The 22,370-nt window shown below is 34.5% G+C and overlaps 1 protein-coding gene across 1 annotated transcript in view; it reads right to left on the bottom strand.

Moving 5' to 3' along the window:
• SAMSN1 (SAM domain, SH3 domain and nuclear localization signals 1) overlaps positions 1 to 13,005 on the bottom strand; it is a 57,616-nt gene extending 44,611 nt beyond the window's left edge. Inside the window, exon 1 of the mRNA XM_072614709.1 lies at positions 12,852 to 13,005. Coding sequence (XP_072470810.1) covers positions 12,852 to 12,905 — 54 coding nt within the window. The 5' untranslated portion in view covers positions 12,906 to 13,005. The remainder of the gene's footprint in view (positions 1 to 12,851) is intronic.
• Positions 13,006 to 22,370: the final 9,365 nt, after the last annotated feature.

A 22,370-nucleotide genomic window follows, 5' to 3' on the forward strand; every position in this document is an offset into this window, starting at 1 on the left:
TTTCATACATCATTTCCTTGTTGTACAATATGTTGAATTTGTAAAGTGCCTTACATTGGAAGAGATTAGGTAGAAATAGAAGGAAGAAGAAAAGGAAGGAACAAGGTAGAGAAAAAGGATATTTGGGGAGGGTAGTCACTATCAAGCATCAGTAGAAAAAAAAAGACAAAAATGGGCCTAATTCTATACGTAAAATACACTAGACTAAGTCCATAGAAAAATAAGGACTGAACAAAATGCACCTCAGATATGATCACCTTTTTTACTGGTGAGTTGTGAGTTAAATTATCTGTTGATGATTTTATTACAAAAAGAAATGCAGATAAATTTTTAATGCTACAAGTATGTGTCATCTAGTGCAATAAGCATAAATTTGCACAATGGGTAGTGCAGTGAAAACAGCTCATCACCAACTCATCACCTCTCATCATTGCTGAGATCAAATGCAAATGCAAAGCAATGACACTTCAGTCATCTCTAGTGAAAATCAGACACTAATTGTGTTTCATTTATTATTATATTCAGTTCAAATTAAAAGAAAGGTAAAAATTAGCTCTTTATAAAGCAGTCATAGGATAATTTTTAAATAACACTTGCTGAATTTCTAGTTAGTCAAAGAAAAAACTCAATTAAAATTTATTGGTAGAGAGCATTCTTTACAATAGAGTATAAACTAGCTGTATTCTCATATTTTCTATTCTAAAATTTTCCACCATACCTCTTTCTTCTGGATAATATCCATTTCCATACAATGATATAACCATGAATTATTGCTCAATTTTAGTTAATATTTGGAGTTAATATTAAAATATAAAATTATACCAGAAATTATTTCAGGTTAGTTAGAAGTTTAAAATATCACAAACTTGTTTCAACAACTGTGAAGAAAACTACTATTTAAGTACCTGTTCTGACTTAAGTCAGCCTAAGTTTATGAAATAGTGACTAAAGTATTTAAATGACATTTGGAAGTCTTGGTTTCTAGTGATGCTCTACCACTCAGTCCTACCATGCAACTTTTGGTGAATCACATAACCTCCTAGGGACCTCATTTTTCTCATTTATAGTCCATTCTAGTTGATTTTTAAAAGTCATTCTACTTAATTCAATCATTTCAGCATTTAATAAATCACAAATTTTTCTTGTACAAGGTGCTGGGGTGGGTACAATAATGTTTATATGATTCAAAATAAGGACTTTTCTATCAATTAGAGCTACTTAGTAATGAGAAATTGCCATAAAAATAATGAAATCTGGGTGTCTGGATGTGTTTTGAGGCTGAATGCTGAACTGTAATGGATTATAGAAAAAGTATTCTTATATTAGTAAGCTTACATGAATTGTAAGATGCTCTATAAATCTTTCTCTATAGCTCTACTGAAAAAAAAATATCCTTATTCTCTCAACAATTTACCAAGGGTAGTAAGGCATATATAATTACAATGAATAATAAATACTATAAAAGAGAGATAGATACTCCTTACACATTTCTGGCATTCATTTCATTCATTTTAAGGATCTAATTGGTTATTTGTGATCTCAGAACACAAGAACTATCTGTGAATTTCCTCATAAATGTCTCAATATCCAAATACATATTAACATACAAATACATATGTAATTCAAAATTACAGATGAAACCAAGTGAAAAAATGAATCGAATGATATTAAGAGTAGAACTGAAGCAAGATTAAAGAATACAGTGGGGAGCATTACAAAAGTTTCTAGGTAAAGCTATTCTGTGATAATTCTTCATCTGAAAATTAGAGGTCCTAACAATGTAACTAATAATAGTCCATTTTTTTCAAGTAGCAATATTGGGTAACATTCCCAACAACCCTGTGAAGTAGATAGGACAAGAATCTTTGTTTTCATTTTATACTCAAACGAAAAAATATAGGCAAATATATATATATATATATATATATATATATATATATACACATACACACACATATATATACATACATATACACACACATATTTAAAATGTGCTTAAATGTATTTAAAGATTAATGATTAATTAAGATACATTAAAATGTATTTTAAATTGTATATATACATTTTTAAGCACTGACAATAAGCCAGGAACAATGTTAAGTGTTGGAGAAAATGAAGAAACTCCTCCCAGTTAAAAAAGAAAAAAAGAAACCCAGTTCTCAAGCTCACAGCATTATGGAGGAGACAACATGTAAATAGCTATGTACAAATATGATACTTAAGGAATAAATTGGAGATAATCAAAAGAGGGAAGGCACTAACATTAAAGTTAGGGTTTCTTTTAGAATATGGGATTTTGGCTGGGATCTGAAGGAAGCTAGAGAAGCCAGGAGAAAGAAATGAAGATGGAGAGCATTCCTGCCATGGGGGACAACTTGTGAAAGTACCCAGGGATAGGAGAGGTGGTGTCCCGTAGGAAGAGAAAGGAGGATAGTGTCACTATTTCAAAAAGGACATGGGTTAGAGTGAGTTCTAAGAAAATTACAAGGTCAGAATGAGGGCTAGGCTTTGAAGGGCTTTTTTGTTTGGTCCTAGAAGTGGATTTTGCCCACTGGGGGTTGGGGTATATGTGATATGGTCAGACCTCTACTTTAGAAAAATTGTTTGACAACTGAGTGGAGTTTTGAGTTCAGTTTTGAACATGTTGAATTTAATATGTTTATGGGACATTCAGTTTGAGATGCCTACTAGGCACTTGGAAATGCAAGACAGGAGGTCAGTAGAGCGGCTAGGGCAGGATAAGTAGATTTAAGCATCGTCAGTGTAGAGATGATAAATGAAACTAGGGGAGCTGATGAGATCACCAAGTGAAATAGTGGGCAAAGGACTGAGGAAAAAGCTGTGTTGGATATCCATAGTTAACAGGTATGAGCTCGATGAATTTATAGCAAATGAGATTCAGAAGAAGTTGGAAGAAGGTCTGACAGAAGAACAAGAAGAGGTCACAAAAATCTAAAGAGAAGAGATTATCAAGGAGAAGAGATTGATAAACAATATCAAAAGCTGCAGAGATGTCAAGAAGGATGAGGATTGAGAAAAGGCCATTAAATTTAGTGTTTAAGAGATCATTGCCAACTTTGGAGAGAAAAGTCTCAGTTGAATGATGGGGTCAGAAACCATATTGCAGAGAATTAAGAAAAAAGAGAGAGAGCAAAGGAAGTAGAGGTGTTAATTGTAAAAGTCCTTCTCAAGGACTTTTTTGTTTAGCAACAAAAGGGAGGGAGATATAGGATGCTAGCTAGTTGGGATGTACAAATCAAAGGAGGACCTTTTGATGATGGGAAGAGATGGGTATGTTTGTAAGCAGTAGGGAAGCAGACAGTAGGTAAGGAGATGTCAAATATAAGGACATAGGGGGCATGGTGGAGCAGGCACCTTGATGGAGAAGAAAGGATGGACTGTGATCACTTATGCACACAGAGGGAGAAGTGGAGCGGAATAAACATCTATATACTGTCTAATATGTGCCAAGTACTTTATTAGGCTGTTTTACAAATATTATCTAATTTTATCCTTGCAACAATCCTGAAAGGTAGGTGCTATTACTATCCTCAATTTACAGTTTGAGGCCAGATTCAAACTTAGATCTTACTGAATCCAGTCTCAGAGCTCTATCCATTGTACCACCAACTGCTTCAGCTATAGAAGGATTTGCTTTGACAAAGACAAGGGTGAAGGAGGAGGTAATGGGGGAAGACATTTGAGGGATGTTAGATGAGGATGAGGAAAAAGGTAGAAGAAGAGATTGGCAAATATGAACAATTTTTTAAAAAAGTAAAACATGAAGCAAGGCTCTCAGTTGAGAGGGTGGGGATAGGGGAAGCTGTGGAAAGTTTAAGAAAGAAAAAACAGATTTAGAAGAACTGCTGTAATGAGTGGGTCATGTAGGCAAGTATCAAAGTTTTGCCTTGCCATAGTGAGGACCTAACTGACATGTAACATAAATCTGTAATGGACTCAAGTCAATAGCTTCAAAGATTTTCATGCTTCATTTAGCAGCATATAAGTAGAAGCAAAGATAGGAAATGATGAGAGTAATACTGAAGAAACTGAAGCTAAATGTTCTCATAGAATGTATTTAGCTACATTAAAAAAAAACCAAATTAAATTTATCTGACACAACTAGTAACTGTCACAGCTGGGGCTCAGAAACCTCTATTTTGACTATAAGTCCAATACTCTTTTGCCTGCACCCATGCTTCCTTACTTCTTTCAACTTTTATAATGTCTTTGTAGCTGAAATGATTTCTGAGTGATGACTTCGGAAAATTTTTGAGATATCAAAATTCTAATTTTCAAATGAGAATAATACATACTTGCCCTATTTTACAGAAATGTCATGAATCATGATAATCTCTCTATGGAGATAAAGATTTGACAATGTCTATAAGAGTTAGGGTTTGTTTTCTCTCTTAGAGAGACCACTCATCCTTTCCAAGGACATGGGGAATCAGAGGTCTGAGGGGAAACTGACACTCATAGGAGTGGCATGGAAACAGAATAGATTTCATGATAAATGGGGACAATAATCATAGGGATGACAAACGATAGTAATGAAATGTATAATCAGGGACCCAAGAAAATTCCTGTAATGGTGCAATACTTGTGTCATCTATAGGTAACAGTATTTCTAAAAGTCATATAAAACAGGAAAAAAAGGGGATCAGGGATCAAGTTATATGAGCCAGTAACATAAAAACAGTTTAGATGAGGCCATTCAAAATAGGTACTTTAGAAGCTTTAATTCTGAGAGGAATACAGAAACTTAGGAAGGAACAAATAAGTTAAAAAGCCAAAATTAAAGAATTAAAATCTAGCATAATCATGAAGGGAAAACAAATAATGAAGAGAATTGGAAGAAAAGTCTTTTTGGAAAAAAGAAAAACAATTTAAAAATAACTAAAAATAAAAATAACTAAGAAACTAAACAATGATACAACAGTATCAGGAGATTTCAATATCCTTCTCTCAGTTTTGGACAATTCTAACCAATAATCGAAAAGGACAATATCAAATTGAATAAGTTGCTAGAGAAACTCAAGAACTCATAGTGTCTTCTAAACAGAGCTGTTAATAAATATGCATTTATCAGAACCACACAGAATTTTTTTTCAATTAACCATATATTGGGGCACAGAAATATTGCAAGCAAATATTAAAAGATGAAAAACCCTGTATCTTTATTAGATCTTTTCACAATAAAAATAATAATAATTTTAAGAAGAACAACAAAAAACCCCGCAAAACCAAATGAAGAGTTAACAATGAAATCTTAAATAGTTAAAAGACCAAAAACCAAATGGAAAGTGATGATGATAAAACAATACATCAAATTTCTTATGTAGCTAAAGCAGCCCCAGGAGCAAAATTATATCTACACAAACATATATTAACAAAATGGAAAAGAAGGAAATTGAGCTGAAAACACTTTTTTAAAAAAAATTAGAAGTCAACAAATAAATCTAAAATAGTAAAAAAAAAACGAGGTGATTTTAAAAATTAGAGATGAAATAGACTAACTAGAAAAAAACTATAAAAATTGTAAATAAAATAAAAGCTGGTTCTTTGAAACAGCTAATATGATTGATAAATCTTTAGCCAAGATGTTAGAGGAAAGAAAATCAAGTCAATAAGATAACAAGATAAAAAAAAAACAAATATAGCATGGCAAAAATTATAACCAAATCAGAAGAAATAAAAAGAAATATCAAAACCTATTATTCACAGTTATATGTACTCCAAACTGAGAACACACAAAAAGGACAGGAAGATTTTTTAAAAATGCAAATGACCTAAATTAACATAAAACCTTTTGTAAAGAAACTACCAAGGGAAAAATAATCCTGACATGGGTTACATATGTTCATATTAAACATATTTTCATATTATTATGCTGTGAAAGATGAAGTAGAAAACAAAGGGAAAAATCAAGAAAAAAAGTAAAATTATTATGTTACTATCTATATTCAGACTCTGTAGTTCTTTCTCTGGATGTGGATAGCATTTTCTATCATGAATCTTTGGAATTGTCTTGGATCATTTTATTACTGAGAAGAGTTAAGTCTATCAAAGTTGATCATTACATCATGTCACCTTAACTGTATACAATGTTTCCCTGGTTCTGCTCACTTCACTCAGCATCAGTTCATGTAAGTTCAAGTTTTTCCTGAAATGTGCCTACACAGCATTTCTTATAGCACAATAGTATTCCATTACATTCCTATACCACAACTTGTTCAGCCATTATCCAGTTGATGAGCATCCTTTCAATGTCCAATTCTTTACCACTACTAAAAGAACTGCTGTAAATGTTTTTGCACATAGGGGTTCTTTTCCTATTCATTTGATCTTTTGGGAGTATAGATCTGGTTGTAGTATTGCTGGGTGAAAGGACATGTACAATTTAATAGCATTGGAGACATAGTTCCAAATTGTTTTTCAGAATAGTTTCACTGGTTCAGAACTCCATCAACATTGCATTAGTGTCCCTATTCTCCTACAGCCCCTCCAACATTTGTCCTTTTCTTGTTTTTGTCATCTGGTGGGTGTGAGATGTTACCTCAGATTTGTTTTAATTTACATCTCTCTAATTATTAGTCATTTCTAGTATTTTTATGACTATCACTTTAATATTTTTCTCTTACAACTACCTATTTACATCATTTAACCATTTATCAGTTGGGGAAGGGTTCTGTTTTGTAAATTTGGCTCACTCTCTATATATCTATATATCACATTTGTAAGTAACTTTTATCAGAGAAACTTACTGTGAAGATTTTTTTCTCAATTACTTTCTTTTTCTTCTATTTCTTAGCTACATTGGTTTTGCTTGTGCAAATACTTTAATTCCATGTTCTCAAAATGAATCATTTTACCTAGGAGAAGCATTCTTAACCAAACAAAAAATACAGGCAATAATGGAATGTGTAATAGATGGCTCTAATCACATGAAACCCCCAGGCTGATGTGTCTAGGTAAGAAATCTGGAATATTCCTTGTCCCTCTTTGTCAGTTCTCTGTTCTCCTTTTCCCACTACAAGTCAGGATCCTCTCCTTTGAGGTTTACCCAACCCCTATGTACCACACTGCCAGGCCTAGAGGCCTGAGGGCTACCCGAGTCTTACCTTACCTCTATCGGAGGTCTTCGGCTGGCCAAACCGGATGCTTGTATGAGAGAAAGGACGTTCCAGAGTCGAACAAGGGTTGAGCTTTATTTCAGGGTCTAGTTACAAGTGCAGGGGAATTCTTCCTTAGGAAGGAGAGAGAAAGATCTCCCAAGGAGGCAAAGATCTTACAATAAGAGATTGGAAGTAGAAGTATAAGTGGGGAGAGAGGGGGAGGGGAGAGAAGAAAGAGGAACCTTCTGTCCTGTCCGCTCCGCGCCCCTCCGCCCAAGAGAGCTTTCAGGCTTTCCTGATCCTACTTAAGCTCTCCAGCCGCATAGTTTGCATCTGAATACCGTGCTGTTAGATAACAATAGTGTGCCCAGATCCGGGACAATCTCGAGGGCGGGGAGAGCTCTCTCCCATCACGTTTCTCACGGGAAGAGGCGGAAATACACGAGATAGCTTGGTTCACCTCGATTCCCAGTCGTTTCCTGGGGGGCCTCGTGAGAACGCTAAGATTTAGAAGTTCCCACCTTTACCCGCCCAAGACTGTCCACATGTAATTGAGCTTCCATCCCCAGCACCACACAATCAAAATTCTAGTAGCTGTTGCCTAACAAATTCCAGGATTTTTACCTTCTTTCTTCAATGAGTTCACAGTGTGGTTCACAGGCTCTGTTCACAACTCCTGTCCTCAAAACAGAGGTCTTCAACATACATATTGATACTCATTCAAACATTCTGCTCTCCTAGTTACTTAATTTACTTATTTTACATGACCTTCTCCATTCAACCTCAGCTACACATGCAGTGGAGTGTACCATTACTCAGAAAATCACCACTGAAGTTCATCAATTTAGAATTTTCTTATCCTATTAAAATCTATTATCATTCTATCTCTCCTTCTGTTTTGAAATCCCAATTCTTTTACTTCATCCACTGTCCCTTGTAATCCCTAGACTTCTCAGTTCCTTCCCATTCCATCACTCATGTACTAGCTACACTCTCCTCCCTTGCCCATCTGGACTCTTTCGTGAACTAATTCAGCTCTATACTTCACTGTTTTCCTGAATCTTTTTCCTTTCTTCTTCGTCATATTACTTATCTCACCCTGCCAAGCCTCAGACTTGCTTCACTTCCACTACTTTCTGCCTTCCTTATTATACATAAATTGTTTCATGGAAATAGAGAAAAGTCTCAAAATTCTGTCAACCTGGTCCACTGCAAAATTATGCTGCATGTTCACAATCGGACCCTTGTTGTTGTTAACTTATTGTTCAGTTAGGTGTATCAGTAACCACCCCAACATATACTGGGCAGGGATCGCTATCACTGGTTCTTAGATCTGCATTCATAAAAGGAAAGCAACTTTCAAGGGGTTACCAATCACTTTAATCAAGCATATGTACCATTCTTTTAACCAAGTACATGTCATTCAGTTAGTTCAAGGAGTCAATTTCAAATTAAAATACAGAGAATTTCAAGTAAAATACAGAGAAATCAAAAGATCAGTAGACATGGCTTCCTCTGCCTGAATTCAATAGACAATTAGACCTCTAACTGTCTGACCATGTTTTGTGTGCATGTGTATGTGTGTGTTCGTCCTTCATTGCTGAAGAAGACCATGCCATCAGAGAAATAATGACATGACTTGCACTTGACTTTGTTTTGAGTGAGGGAGGGCTGTGTAGGTCACCAACTTCACTTCTCCTCCAGGGCCATCTGACTAGAGATGACCCAAGATGAGTCAATTGGGGTTAAGTGACTTGCTCAAGGTCACACAGCTAGTGAGTGTCAAGTGTCTGAGGTGAGATTTGAACTCAGGTCCTCCTGACTCCTGCACTGATACTCTATCCTTTGCACCACCTATTTGCCCCAACATGCCCCTAGCATGCCCTGACCATGTTGCTAGAAAGAGAAGCATGGCATCTGGGTTCTCAAAGCCAGTAGGCTTCCCAGAGTCATCATCTGGCACTCAAACCTTCTTACCCAGAGCTAAGCCCCAAAGTAAAACCTCAGCTCATAGCCAGAGGGCATCACCACTCTTTGACCCAGTGCCTCAATAGAAAAAAAACAAAAAGTGCTTGTGACCCTCCTAACAAAACAACTCCCCTAATCAAGCTTCCCACAATGGGCAGGCCCATCAATGGGTGGGAAAGATCTTTAATCACATTAAAATAACTAACAATACAAATACATACATTGTTTCTAGTTAAAGAAACTCTAGTTTCTGTACTTTACTCCTTGTAAAGACTCTTGATTGATAAAGGTAAGATTCAGTCAGAGGCACTTGATCATACTAAAACAAAAACTGTAAAAGATCCTATTTTGATTGCCATCACATTAGGTAGAACAGTGAACAGAATGTTAGCTGAGGTCAAGAAGATTCATCTTCCTGCGTTCCAATCTGGCCTTATACACTTACTAGCTGTGGGACTCTGGGCAAATCACTTAACCCTGTTTGCCCTAGCTCCACATGTGTAAAGTCAGTTAGAGAAAAAATGGCAAAACACTCTAGTATCTTTACCAAGAAAACCTCATACATAGCCATGATGAGTCAGATATGACTGAAACAACAAATTAGCTCACTATCCCACCACAGCAACTCTTCCAAACCAATTCATCCCTCCTCCAACCTCTCATGCCTCCCCTTCCTTGTCCTGTCAAATGAGAAACTTGCTTCATATTTTCCCCCAAATAAAAATGAAACCATTGCTAAAAACTCCCTTTTCTCCCTTGGGCCTCACCTCACATTACCCAAATGCCTTTTATAACCACTTCTTTCTTCATGCCCCTCTCATATGATGAAATAGTCCTTCTTACCAAAACAAATCCCTCCTTATACACAAGTGATCTTATTCTATCCAACCTTCTTCAGGAGATGCCCCTTCTATCATCCTTACTCTTTCACTTATTTTTAATTCCTCCCTGTTTAATGGCTACTTCCCTACTGCCTAGAAACATTCCCCTGTTTCTTCATCCTCAAAAAATAAATCTTTTTTTGATCTATCCATCCGCACTAGTTATCACTTTTTATCTCTCCTCCAATTTGTGGCTAAATTTCTCACTGCATCATCTACCTAGGTATCTCCACTTTGTTCCCTCGAACTCTAATATTGTGTCTCTACCATCTGGCTTCCTATATCATTATTCCACTAAAATTACTCTCTCCAAAGTTACTAATATAGCTTTTGGCAATCACCCTCTTTTCCTTGGTATTCTCTTCTCCCTAGGTTTTGTGACAATATTCCCTCCTGGTTCTCCTCCTATGTATCTTATTGTGTTCTCTCTCTCTCTCTCTCTCTCTCTCTCTCTCTCTCTCTCTCTCTCTCTCTCTCTCTCTCTCTCTGTCTCCTCCTCCTCCTCCTCCTCTGTATATATGTACATATATATACATATATACATACATGACTGTATACACATATATACACATGCATATATACATATATGTATGTATAAAGAGTTGTAATATATGAAACCATATGAAAAAATACTCCAAATTACTACTAATGGGGAGAAATAGAGCAAAATAACCCTAAGGTTTTGCCTTAAAATTTAACAAAGATAAGAAAAGATGTGAAGAATCAATATTGAAGGGGTAAGATAGGCACATTAATGCATTCTTGGTGGAGCTGTGATTTTGTACAACTATTTTTTAAATGCATATGCATGAAAATATGTATAATACCAGCACTTTTGTGATAGCAAAGAATCAAAAACAAAGATTCCTAATGATTGGAGAATGGTTAGACAACTTACAGTACATGAATATAATGAAACACTATTTTGTTGCTAAAAAGTATGAATATGATAAATACAGAGAAGACAAGAAAGATAAAAATGAATTGAAGCAGTGGCATAAGTAGGGTCAAGAGAACAATGTATATGATAGCTACAACAAGATAAATGGAAAGGACAACTATACTCTCCCCATTATGTGATATGAAAAGGAAACTCCCATAAAAATTCAATTTAAAAAGAAAATTATTTAAGAAGCAAACCAAAAATGAAACTCAGAGAAAATCACTAGAAATCAAACACACCTTCAAACATAACTTTAAAAGAGTGAATGTGTTAGCATAAAAGCAAAATATCTGCACATGTATTTCTGTAGATACACATAAAAGACAAAAAAGTATTATCTGTATAGAGACTGGGAAGCCCAGAATTATCTTATGTAAAGGAAATTTTCAAGAACTCCAAATGCAAACTTCTAGAAGTTTCTATGTGGTTTTTCATCTGAGGTAAATATTTTTGTATCTATATTTTTTTAAATTGTCATGTTCCTTTATATGGAAGGAAAAATGTACATGAGAAAAAAACTTCTCATAAATTAAAATAGTCCAAGTCACCAAGTAACAAAAGTGTCATTTTCCAATTAGCTCAAATTTTCATACGCTAAAATTAGACTCAAATACTAACACATCAAGCAAATAAATAACCTGATGATGAAGCAAGAAATGATAAAATTTTGACTTTACTAGAACTTCAAATGAAACTTTTTTTGTCATTCCCTTTGCTGTCATGCTTACAAATTTTGTTCCACAAGTCTTTTGTCATTTCCTGGTAGAGTCACAAGAAAGGAAACATCTTGCTCTCACTAAACATTTGAAGAAAAAAATATGATCTTGCTGTCAATCCATAAGCAATGTTACTTATACCAACGTTAGCATACCTCCTATGTATCTTACTGTGTTCTCTCTCTCCCCAGGATTTTCATCCTTTCTATAGGAAGAACAATACTACTAGAAAATACTTATTCAGGTGCCTTCAAAGAACTTCAACTATAGGTTGTAACTACTGATTTGTCAAATATTAAATAACTTGCTATACTGTCTGTTAAATCCTCAAATAAGTTTTATAAATTTTCTTACAGAAGAGTTATTTAACAATTACAATATACATTTTAGTATGATTTATTTGAAAGAGATCTGATCCTAGCATCATTCTATTTACAAGTCATTCAATACAAATATCAAATAAAATTTTCAGTGTTAGAAAATCTTATTTTTGCTTCAGACATGCTACAAATATAATTGTGATTTCTTATATAGAATCATGACTCTTAAGTTATGCTTAAAATCACTTATTAACAAGACAAAAAATGATAATATCTCTGCTTCAAAGGACTATTATAAAACATTTTGTTATGCTAAAAGCAAGAAAACACAGTATAGTTTGTTATATTAATGTCAGTTTTTTCAAAGAATTAAGCAAAATACTTGCTCTACACTCTAATCCCCATCATAAATAACCATATTTTTTCCTGAAAATGGTGAAAAAAATTTTCATTTAAAATATTTCTATCTCTTTATCATTATTCAACTAATTATGAAGGGCTATGATAGAAGTGAGAAGAACTTTTCTATTCTCGGAAAGAGGCATTAGCAAACTCATTGTCATGAAAAATATACATAGCAGCTTCCTAACATTGATATCTTAAATTGAGAACACCAAGTCAATTTCTTTGAGCTTGAAGATTTGGATTTAAGTATCAGTTATAGCTTCTATTGGCCAAATCATCTTAAAGGGAAAAAATGAGTGGAGAGGAAGCACATCTAGCAGATGGTGTTTGTTTCAGACCTTGCAATTCCATTATCTATATTTGCCATTAAACATTCAACCCTATTCCTCACTTGTTTTTATTAATAACAAATAAAAAAAAAAAGCTCTAAAAGAAATACACCCTAGTAGCTAATCTTTTCAGGAACATTCTCTTCTCTTAATTATGTATCTTTAACTTACCTTTGGTTTCTGTTTCTCCTTTTCTGAAACATTTGAAGGTTTTCTCTTCAACATTTTAAATTCAGACTAATTCCAAATTGTGTGAGTTTTGAGATGTTAGAGATGCAAGTGCTCCCAAGCAGCAGGACAGCATGTATGTTGCATAGCATCAGATAAGTTTCAGCCTCAGATGTTACTTCCTCTTTTGAATCAGGATGTGACTTCATCTCCTATCTGTTTTAATTTTTTTTTCTTACAGTAACTCTTTGGTAACTTTATTTTTCTCTCACTAAAGCTTTCTAACTAATTTTGATTCACAGTATGTCTCCATTTGAATTAGAAGAAATAATGAAATCCCTAAAACAAGATCATCTCTCATTCATATTAAGTTTGAAAATGAACATTTTGAAATCTTTTGGGGGGTTAAATGGGACAGGTTCTGCCACAAAACAAACAAACAACTATACATATTTGGGGAATTGCTGTGTGAAACTAATCTAAAAAGAAAGTAATTATTATGTTCAATTACAAATTTTAAAGTACTCCAGTGAAATTTTACCAAAATCCTACTGCACATGAAAAACAAAAGAGATACATTATCTTCATTTGAATCAGCTGAAAAGAATGGTGTCCTCATGAAATGCTCGCTAAACTTTCAACTAAGCCTACAGAAATAAACTATTTTAATTGTTATAACCATTTCACCAAGAAAGCAAAGCTTTCATTTCCTGGAACAAAAATAAGTGAGACCATTATTTAACCATAGTGATAGTTTGTTTTCAAACATCAAATATTTCATTACATTTAATATTTTCCATGTAATAGGATGGAAAAGTGAACTGATGTAAAATATTTCAAGATCAAAACAGGCACAAAATATTTTAGTATTTGCCCCCTCTCCCCCAGTTTAAACTCCGTTAATCAAAACTGAAGATAACAAGACCAGCTGGTCCTCGAGTTGTTCTGGATAAATGAGGTTTTATATGCTTCTCCAAAGGAAGATTTCAAAAGACCTCACATTCTCAAGTTATATCAGTAATGAATTCTTAGGATAAGCCCAAAAGCTTTCTGGGAAGCTCTAACAATTTTTAAGGTCAAGGACACTGTAATCTTGGCTGCCACCTTTCTAGATCAATGATCTCCAAATTTACTTTATTGTGCAACCTTACCAGTAAAAACTTTTTGAGCAGGTATCCACAATATATGTTCATTTACTTATTTGTAAATTATACATGCATGTGACTATACTAATAATTATGTACATCTTGTGATTTACATAAAAAAGAAATTAAAAAAGGATAAGAGTGAAAAAGTAATATTTAATCCCAGAATCAATAAGGAGTCACTGGAGCTTGAGTAGGAAAGGTACATGGTCAGAATTGTATTTTAGGAAAATCACTTTGGCGGCTGTTTGGAAGATGAATTGGAGAGGGTAGGGACTTGAGGCAGGGAAACCAATTGAGAGGTTATTGTGATGCTGTGAATAGAATATTGGACTTGGAGTCAGGAAGACAAGTTCAAATCCTTCCTGAAACACTTACTTATCTATATGACCTCAAGCAAGTCATCTAACTTCACTTAGCCTCAGTTTCCTCATCTATAAATTGGGGATAATACTGGAATGTACCTCAGAGAGTTGTCACGAGGATCAAATGTGATAACATATGTAAAACCTTTTGTAAACTTTAAAGTGTTCTATTATTTACCAGCTATTATTATTGTAGTCATCTAGGAAAGAGGAGGGAGGTGATGAGTGATGCTTGTATAAGCAAACAAAAGGGGTTGACTGCAAGAGATGCTATGGAAGTAGAAAAATAAGATTTGGCCACCAAATAGACTTTTTGGTTTGAGGAATTAACTGAGGTTGGGGATGCTGATGACTCGAAAAATGATGCTGTCTTCAACAGAAATAAGGAAGTTTGGAAGGAGAGGGGAATTTTGGAGGGGGAGAAGGGGGAAAAGGGAAGAGATAATTTAACAAAATATTCAAGACTTTCACAACCAAACACTGACCTTTCATTCTGTGTGACTCATCCTGTCTCTCCCCAAATGAAAAGGGAGTATGGGACTTCTTACTAGTAATATTCACAAGTCTCTGCCTCAGAGACAGCCCTCTGAGAGTTGTTGCAAAGCTATGAAGGGATCTGGATACAGGGGGTGGATATGTTGGATTTGTATACGTGTGTGAGGAAGGAGGTGGACCTGTGCAGCTCTCTTTCCAGCAGTGCTTTCCCAAGTAGAGGTAAGATTATAACTGCCCTGAAAGGCCAGTCCAGTTCAGAAGATCTAAGACATAGTGGAGGAAGGGAGTAGAATGGGGTGGGGTGGGGGTGGAGAATAAAGGATTTGGGCCTTGTTGAAAAGAGTGAGCTGTTATGACACATTTTTTGACTTTTCTATTAGTTTGCCACATTTTTTTTCATTTTTCTATTAGTTGATCATATACTCCTTGGTGTGTCCATAAAGCCCCCTAAGTGTGCATGAGCACCACTCTGGAGATCACTGTTTCTGACAACAAATAGCTTTTCTGCTTCATTTTGCCCATTCTTTGGTCCCCTGCTTGACTGTGGGATCTGATTGAATTGAAACAAAAGGCATTAAAATGCGATGAGTTTGAAGGAGTCCACTTTGCAAGGTAGTTGGTAAATTACCTCCTAAATCAAATTATGAATGAATTAATATACTTATTTAAATGATAGATATAATTTTGTAGCTGTCAATTAATGAAATTGAGGGCTAACAGAAAAATCTGAGGTTGGGTAATTTCCTCTTTACTGAAAGCACACTGCTTCAAAAATTTTTGTTTATACTGTGTAGAATATCTAAGAATTGGAATATGGCCAATGATAACTTTCATTTTCATCTTCTTAAGCACTGTAAATTTTAACAATGAATTTCGCATTCCTTTCTTTGTTTTTGATTATGAACTCTTTAAAAAATTGTGATTTCTGCATAATGTGTCAATAGAGATAGTACCTTTCATGAAAGTTATATATTTTTTTAAAGAAGCATATTTGTATGGCATGAAATAGAATCCAAGCTATTTTTTTTTTTGGTTTGTATAATTTCTGGGACTTATTTTAATTACCACAAGTAATACTTAGAGAAAGCTATGAGATGCAGGAAGGAAGAGGGAGAGGGAGAGAGAGAGAGAGAAAGAGTAGAATGGATTTAAAGTCTGGAAGAACTAAGTTCAAATCTTGCTTTAGACAGTAGGTATGCAAATGATCTTTCTCAGTTTTATTTACTTCTATGTGAAATGAAGAGGTTGGAGTCAAACGCTTCCCTCCATAAAGCTATACTCCTATAATCCAATAATTTACTGTACTGAGGCAACTGATAAGCCATACTGTGTATGCACATACACACACATACATGCACACATGCACACACATAATACTACACATGTACAATTTCCATCTTTCGGGCAATGACTTTGGGATATTTTACTAGCATTAAGGAAGTGCTGAACACCCCAAATAAGGCTGGATCTTATTCCTTTGAAATGAAATTTGTGGGTTCATTTTCCCAATCCTTTCACTTATTAAAAATGCTTTCTGGAAATCAAAATAGAGATCTTAAGTTCTATTATATCCTAACAAATTAAAGCTCTTTACTACTGAAAAGTCTGAGATAACTAGATAGCAAGCATTACTATTAATCATCTACCATCTTCTAAAACTGAGAAACCTAGATATTGAATGACTTACCAAGAGTAAGTTAGCGAAATGGATGGAATTAGGTTAATACTTTGAAAGCTCCTGACGTTTTATCATGCTTAAACCACAGATATGTATTCTTGCTTAAGAAACTTTTTGAAACAGGAAAATTGTGAAAGGACTGTATTAGGCTTCTATGTTTTGTTTTAAACATGACTTTCATATTATTCTATAATACACACTGAATGAAGCCTAGTGTTTTGTTTTCCCAAACACATCAGTTAATATTTCTACATTATCATATTTTAACAAAAACAATGTTTAAAGTAGTGTGGAATCACTTTATGCAGAAACAAAGAAAACAAAGGAGTCTAAGATACTTTGAAAGGATATTGAAACGTGATTGTTGATTTAGGAATGTACAAGCAATAAAGCTATAGAACAAGAAAAAGAGAAATTTATTGAAATGAAAATTTAACTAATGATCAATTAATTAATTAAATGAAAAAGAAAATTTAATAACTCTGAGAGTTTGAATTTTTGAGTCAAGTACCTTAGACATCATCTAGTCCAGTACCCTCTTTTTATTGATGAGCCCCAAAAAGGTCTAGTGACTTTTCCAAGGTTATACAAGTAATAATACGTAGTAGAGGCAGAATTTAAAGCAGGTCTCTTGAATCCCAAACTAGTTCTTTATCCTAACCAGTTACATGTTCTTAAATGACACATTAATATGCAGAATAGAAATTGATGTTTCAATTATGTCCATATTGTTTTTACCCGATTTCAAAGTATTTGCTTCTGTCTTATGGATGGAAAGATTTTTGGTCCAAAGTTTCTTGAAAGTGAAAGAATGGAAACTTCTCAACTCACCTTATTTTCACAGTTTTTTCAACTCTATTATGTTAGAACATAGTTATAGTTTTCCATAGTCTTCCTTCACCCATAGCCAAGAACTATTACAGAAACTATAAAATAAAATGCTTTGGACCACACCTTGAAAATTGATCCAAAAGTCACTTTTATTAACTTAGTTGATGAAGAAACTAAAAACTAGCCTACTTAAAAGACTAGGAGTACTTAAAATATATAATTAAATGACAGTCAATGGATAAAATAGAAGCTGTCATAAAGAAGGAAAGACAAACTTGGTAGTTTTAGTGGGCAGCTAGGTGATACAGTGGATAGATTGCTGAACTTGGAGTCAGGAAGACTCAGGAAGATTCATTTTCCTAATCTGACATCAACATGCTCACTGTGTGACCCTAAGCAAGTCATGTAAACCTGTTTACCTCCATTTCTTCATTTGTAAAATAAACTGGAGAAGGAAATGGAAAACCACTCCAGTATTTTTGCCAAGAAAACCCCAAATGTGATCATGAAGGATCAGACATGACTAAAAATAACTAAACAACAAAAGTCGGTTAATAAGTGGTGAAATAAGTTGTATTAATAAATTACGTTAAATCATTGAGAAATTGAGTTCCAGTCCCAGTGCACAGGCTATCCCAACAACCTATTGTTCTCCATGGCCAGAGAGAACGGTGATGAAATCTAATTGAGCGAGGATAATGTTTTCATTTTCTTTATTTTTCTTGCTTTTTTGTAACAAATAATATGGAATTATACTTCCCATGATTTCACATATATAATTGATATTGTATTGCTTTCCCAATGAATGTAGGAAAGGCTAGAGAGAGGGAGAGAATTTGGAATTCAACACTTAAAAACAAGAATGCTAATAAATAAAATTTTGAAAGATAAAAAGTAATTAAATAGTTTTTACTAAAGTAGTAGCTAACATTTGTGTAGCATCTGCTTCGTGTCATGTGCTGTGCTAAGTACTTTAAAAATATCTCATTTGATCCTTTCAACAACCTTGGGAGGTAGATGTATTATCGCCATTTTACCAATGCATAAACTGTAGCAAGTTGAAGTTGTCCAAGGTCACACAACTAATAAATGTCTTATGTTGGACTTGAATTCAGGTCTTACCGACTCCAGGGTGGTGCTCTATCCACTGTACCACTTAGCTGTAATAACGGCTGGTATGAAACAAAGGTCTGTGACAAACTCTCCCACAAATAGAATCCAAGGGGAAAGTGGGATCAAGCTTAGAGAGTACATGTCACAAAGAGCTAAGCTCTTGGTTGCTGGAAATATTTTTCTCACATTCATATGTTACCAAAGAAGTTCTTCTTAGGTTAACCTTTATTGATTGATTTTGTTTTTGTTTTGTTGGGTTTTTTGTAGAAACATGAATTTCTATCCACATTAGTTAGTCCTCATTACCCCATACAGCATAGTGAGCAGGGCAGTAGACTTTAAATTAAGAAGATCTTGATTCAAACCTTGTCTAATATATTTACTACGTGGCTCTAGGAAAGTTAATTAACTTCTCTTGGTCTCAGTTTCCTTGTCTCTAAAATGAGAGTATTAGACTTGAATGCATTCTTTCCACTGTACCACTAAGCTGCCCCAGCTAGAATTAGAAAGAACCTTAGAGGTCATTTAGAGAAGAGATATCAAACATGATGCCTGTAATGCAACACTAATATGAATCAGATTCAAATGTAATTTGGAAATATTAACAAAATAAATAAAAATATAATAAAACATAGAAAATGTTAATATGTGGTTTTCTACATCAATATATGACTGCCATGTTTCTGAGTTTGAGATCTTTGATTTAGTCCACCCCTGTCTTTTATAGATAGGAAAATATGGCCACAAAGAGGTTAGATGACTTTCCCAAGGTCACCCAAACAGTAGTAGGGTTGCAGGACTGGAATTTGAGCACAAATTCTCCAACTTCTAATCCATGTGCTTGAGTTTCCTAGGAAACCTTCAGGGATACCTATGTTCCATCACTGAGTAAGGTCTACTCTTTGAGATATCAAAGCAGTCCCCTTCTTGGCACTTGAGCTGGAAGAGTCACCAACTCAGATGACCTTTGGAAAAAAAGTGATCCAACTCTGCACCCTTTTCTTTTCTAGGACTTTCCATGAGCTACTAGAAGAGAAATGTGTCTATCCCTACTTGGGTATCATGACAACTGTTCCCACATCGCTACTAGATGAGTTGATGTTGGTCATTAGGCAACCTGTTGCCTTTTCTATTTTTGTATTTCCTTCCCCACTCATAGATGGCTGAACATAGATACTGAGACAGATGCATCCAGACTTGCAGGCAGTTTTCTGAGGTCATGATTCCTGGGTTCCTCCGTCTATGTTAGGTACCCTTTGGGAGGTGCTTTCCATGTCTATGACAATACTTCTTGGAAGAGAAGTGAGCCACTAGCAGAAGAATGAGCTCAAATACTGCTGTCCTTTGTCAAAAGATTTGGAACTGAAAAGAATCAGTTGGCCAGTATGGAGCCAAGGTGAAAATGTAAAAGATTTATTCAGAAGACTGACAAATTGCATCATGCCTTGATATTTTAAGTATTAAGGATTTAATATTTAAGTAATTTAAGTAATAATATTGAAGTATTGATCTTTCAGGAGTGTATAACATGAGTAGATATGTTACTGTTGCTTCAAGAATTTCTCTCAAGTCTCATGGGTTAAGCATACATTTTGTTTAGAGGAAATAAATTGTCCTATGTAACCTCATCTACATGGCTCATTACCTTTCTATCTCCTCTTTTGAGAGAGAGCCAATACATTAGCCAAAATCTAAGTATTATGGAATTTTCTCTACAACTCCTAGATGGGAGTAGTTAGAGCCAAAAAGTTCAAGGATAACTCTGAACTTTCTTTACAGTGGTCTGGATCCTTCAGAACTAAATTTGTTCATTGTATGTGGGACCAAAGTGGATTTTGAATGTTAAATACGAGACTTACTAGCTGTATGACCTTAGTCAAGTCACTTAATATCTCTTGGCTTCATTTTCCTCATATGTAAACAAAAATTGGATGTGAGAATACTAGGTATCCCGTAAGGTTGCTTTCAAATCTCCATCTGTGATCTTCTGACTGGATGAGGATTTGGGTCATAATTGCAAAATGCAAAAAGGTTTGATTTGTTCATTTTTATATAGAATATTTCTTTATAATTACTGTGAAAATATACTATCTCTCAATGATAATTACATTATTAAGTTGACCTACTTTCTCCATAATTTGTTTCACATAAACCCTAGAGAAAATCAGGTATCCTGATGATTTCCTGTGTTTTGTTATGTTTCTGGTTTGTTGTTTTTTTTTTTACTAAAAAGAAAAGGTGTGCATGTGTGTGTCTCTGTGTGTGTGTATGTTGTGTGTGTGTGTTGGGGGGGGATTAATATAATATTGCCAAATGTTTCCTTTCCCCAGAATAACTTTTCTTAGAAAAGAAGAGTCTTTTTCCACTTTTATTCAATTATCAGAAAAATTAACTTCAAACTTAAGAAGGACCAGATTATCTTTTGGCTGGAAACTTTTTAGACTATATTTAAGTTGAAAGGCTGCAAAAGAAATTTGCTCATTGAAGAAAGGGAAGAAGAAGCCCTTATAAAACAGTGTGTGTGTGTGTGTGTGTGTGTGTGTGTGTGTGTGTGTGTGTGTGGTGGGGTTTGGAAGAACAAAGATTAGCTATAAGAAATTATGTTGCTATAATATTATGTAAGCTATACATCACTAATATGCAATAATAAAATGTTATTACATATACTATAATCTTTGCCCCTCAAAACCCAGTGCCACCACAAGACTTATAATTTAACATTTTAACTCTGCATACCATTAACTCAAAAAGTAGTAAAGTTTACATAAACAGAAAATTCTAATATATATGATGTTCCAATAGAAAAATGCAAAAATAATTATCTCAAATCAGCTTTTGAGATCTTGATTGAAAATAATACAAGATGTAATTAAGATAAATTCAGCTGAGCAGGAGAGGAAATTAGTGTAATACCTTCTGAACTGCAAAAGTAGTGTTAACATTTTCTTTCACCCTCTAAATATTAATGCCTTGGAAGAAAGTTCTAATTGTCCCACTTCAGTTGTGCTTCCTAGTAATGATTCATTATACTTACACACCTTCAAATTTAGGGAAAAAATGCAAAGGAGAATCTTTTATGTAATACATGCATGTGATTCTAAAAATATTATCTCGTCTTGCCTAACACAAAAAGAGCTATTGCCACATGGAGTACATGATCCAGAATGGGCCTCAGCATGCCAGAAACATGTCAAAAATTGCAGTTCCTGAAACATACAAATCCAGTGTGTGAGAATGCAGTAATAGAATATTTAAGTTAACTGTCATTTAGTCCTTCTAGCCTCTTTATTATGTTCATTTCCTCTAATGAAGAGCAAAAGGAAAAGCTGACTTCCCTAATACATAATTGAATATAACTTTAATATATAGTTGTAATATATTATGTGTATATGTGTATGTGTAATATATATCTACGTATATAAACTATAATATAATAGCTGAATGAACTCAAATTCACAGTGGGATTAAGGTTAATAACTGACATCAAATTTCTTATTGCACAAAACTCTTACTCAGAGAGTTCTCAATATCAATTAAGCAGGAAGGAACTGAAGTGTTGCTCAGACACAGTTATACTTCAGGAAGTACTGTGACAGTACTATGGCACCTTGGAATTCCTGGCCAGTGACATTTTATTTTCTTCTCATTTTTTATCTGACAACTTTTAATGTACAGTAGTATGAAGAAAATAAATTGTCTACTTCTACTTCAACACACACACATACGCACGCACACGCACATACAACCTTTGCTCAAGGATGTGGTCACAGTGTGTTGAAACTTCCCAGTACTAAGCTCAGCCTCTGATTACCAAAGAAAGTATATATGTCATTAGTGGTTTTAGCTATTATTGCTCTCTGTCATATGCTCTAGCTGCATTTGAATACCTTGTCTA

Source organism: Notamacropus eugenii, chromosome 5, assembly GCF_028372415.1.
Source record: "Notamacropus eugenii isolate mMacEug1 chromosome 5, mMacEug1.pri_v2, whole genome shotgun sequence".
In the NCBI taxonomy this organism is placed as follows: Eukaryota; Metazoa; Chordata; class Mammalia; order Diprotodontia; family Macropodidae; genus Notamacropus; species Notamacropus eugenii.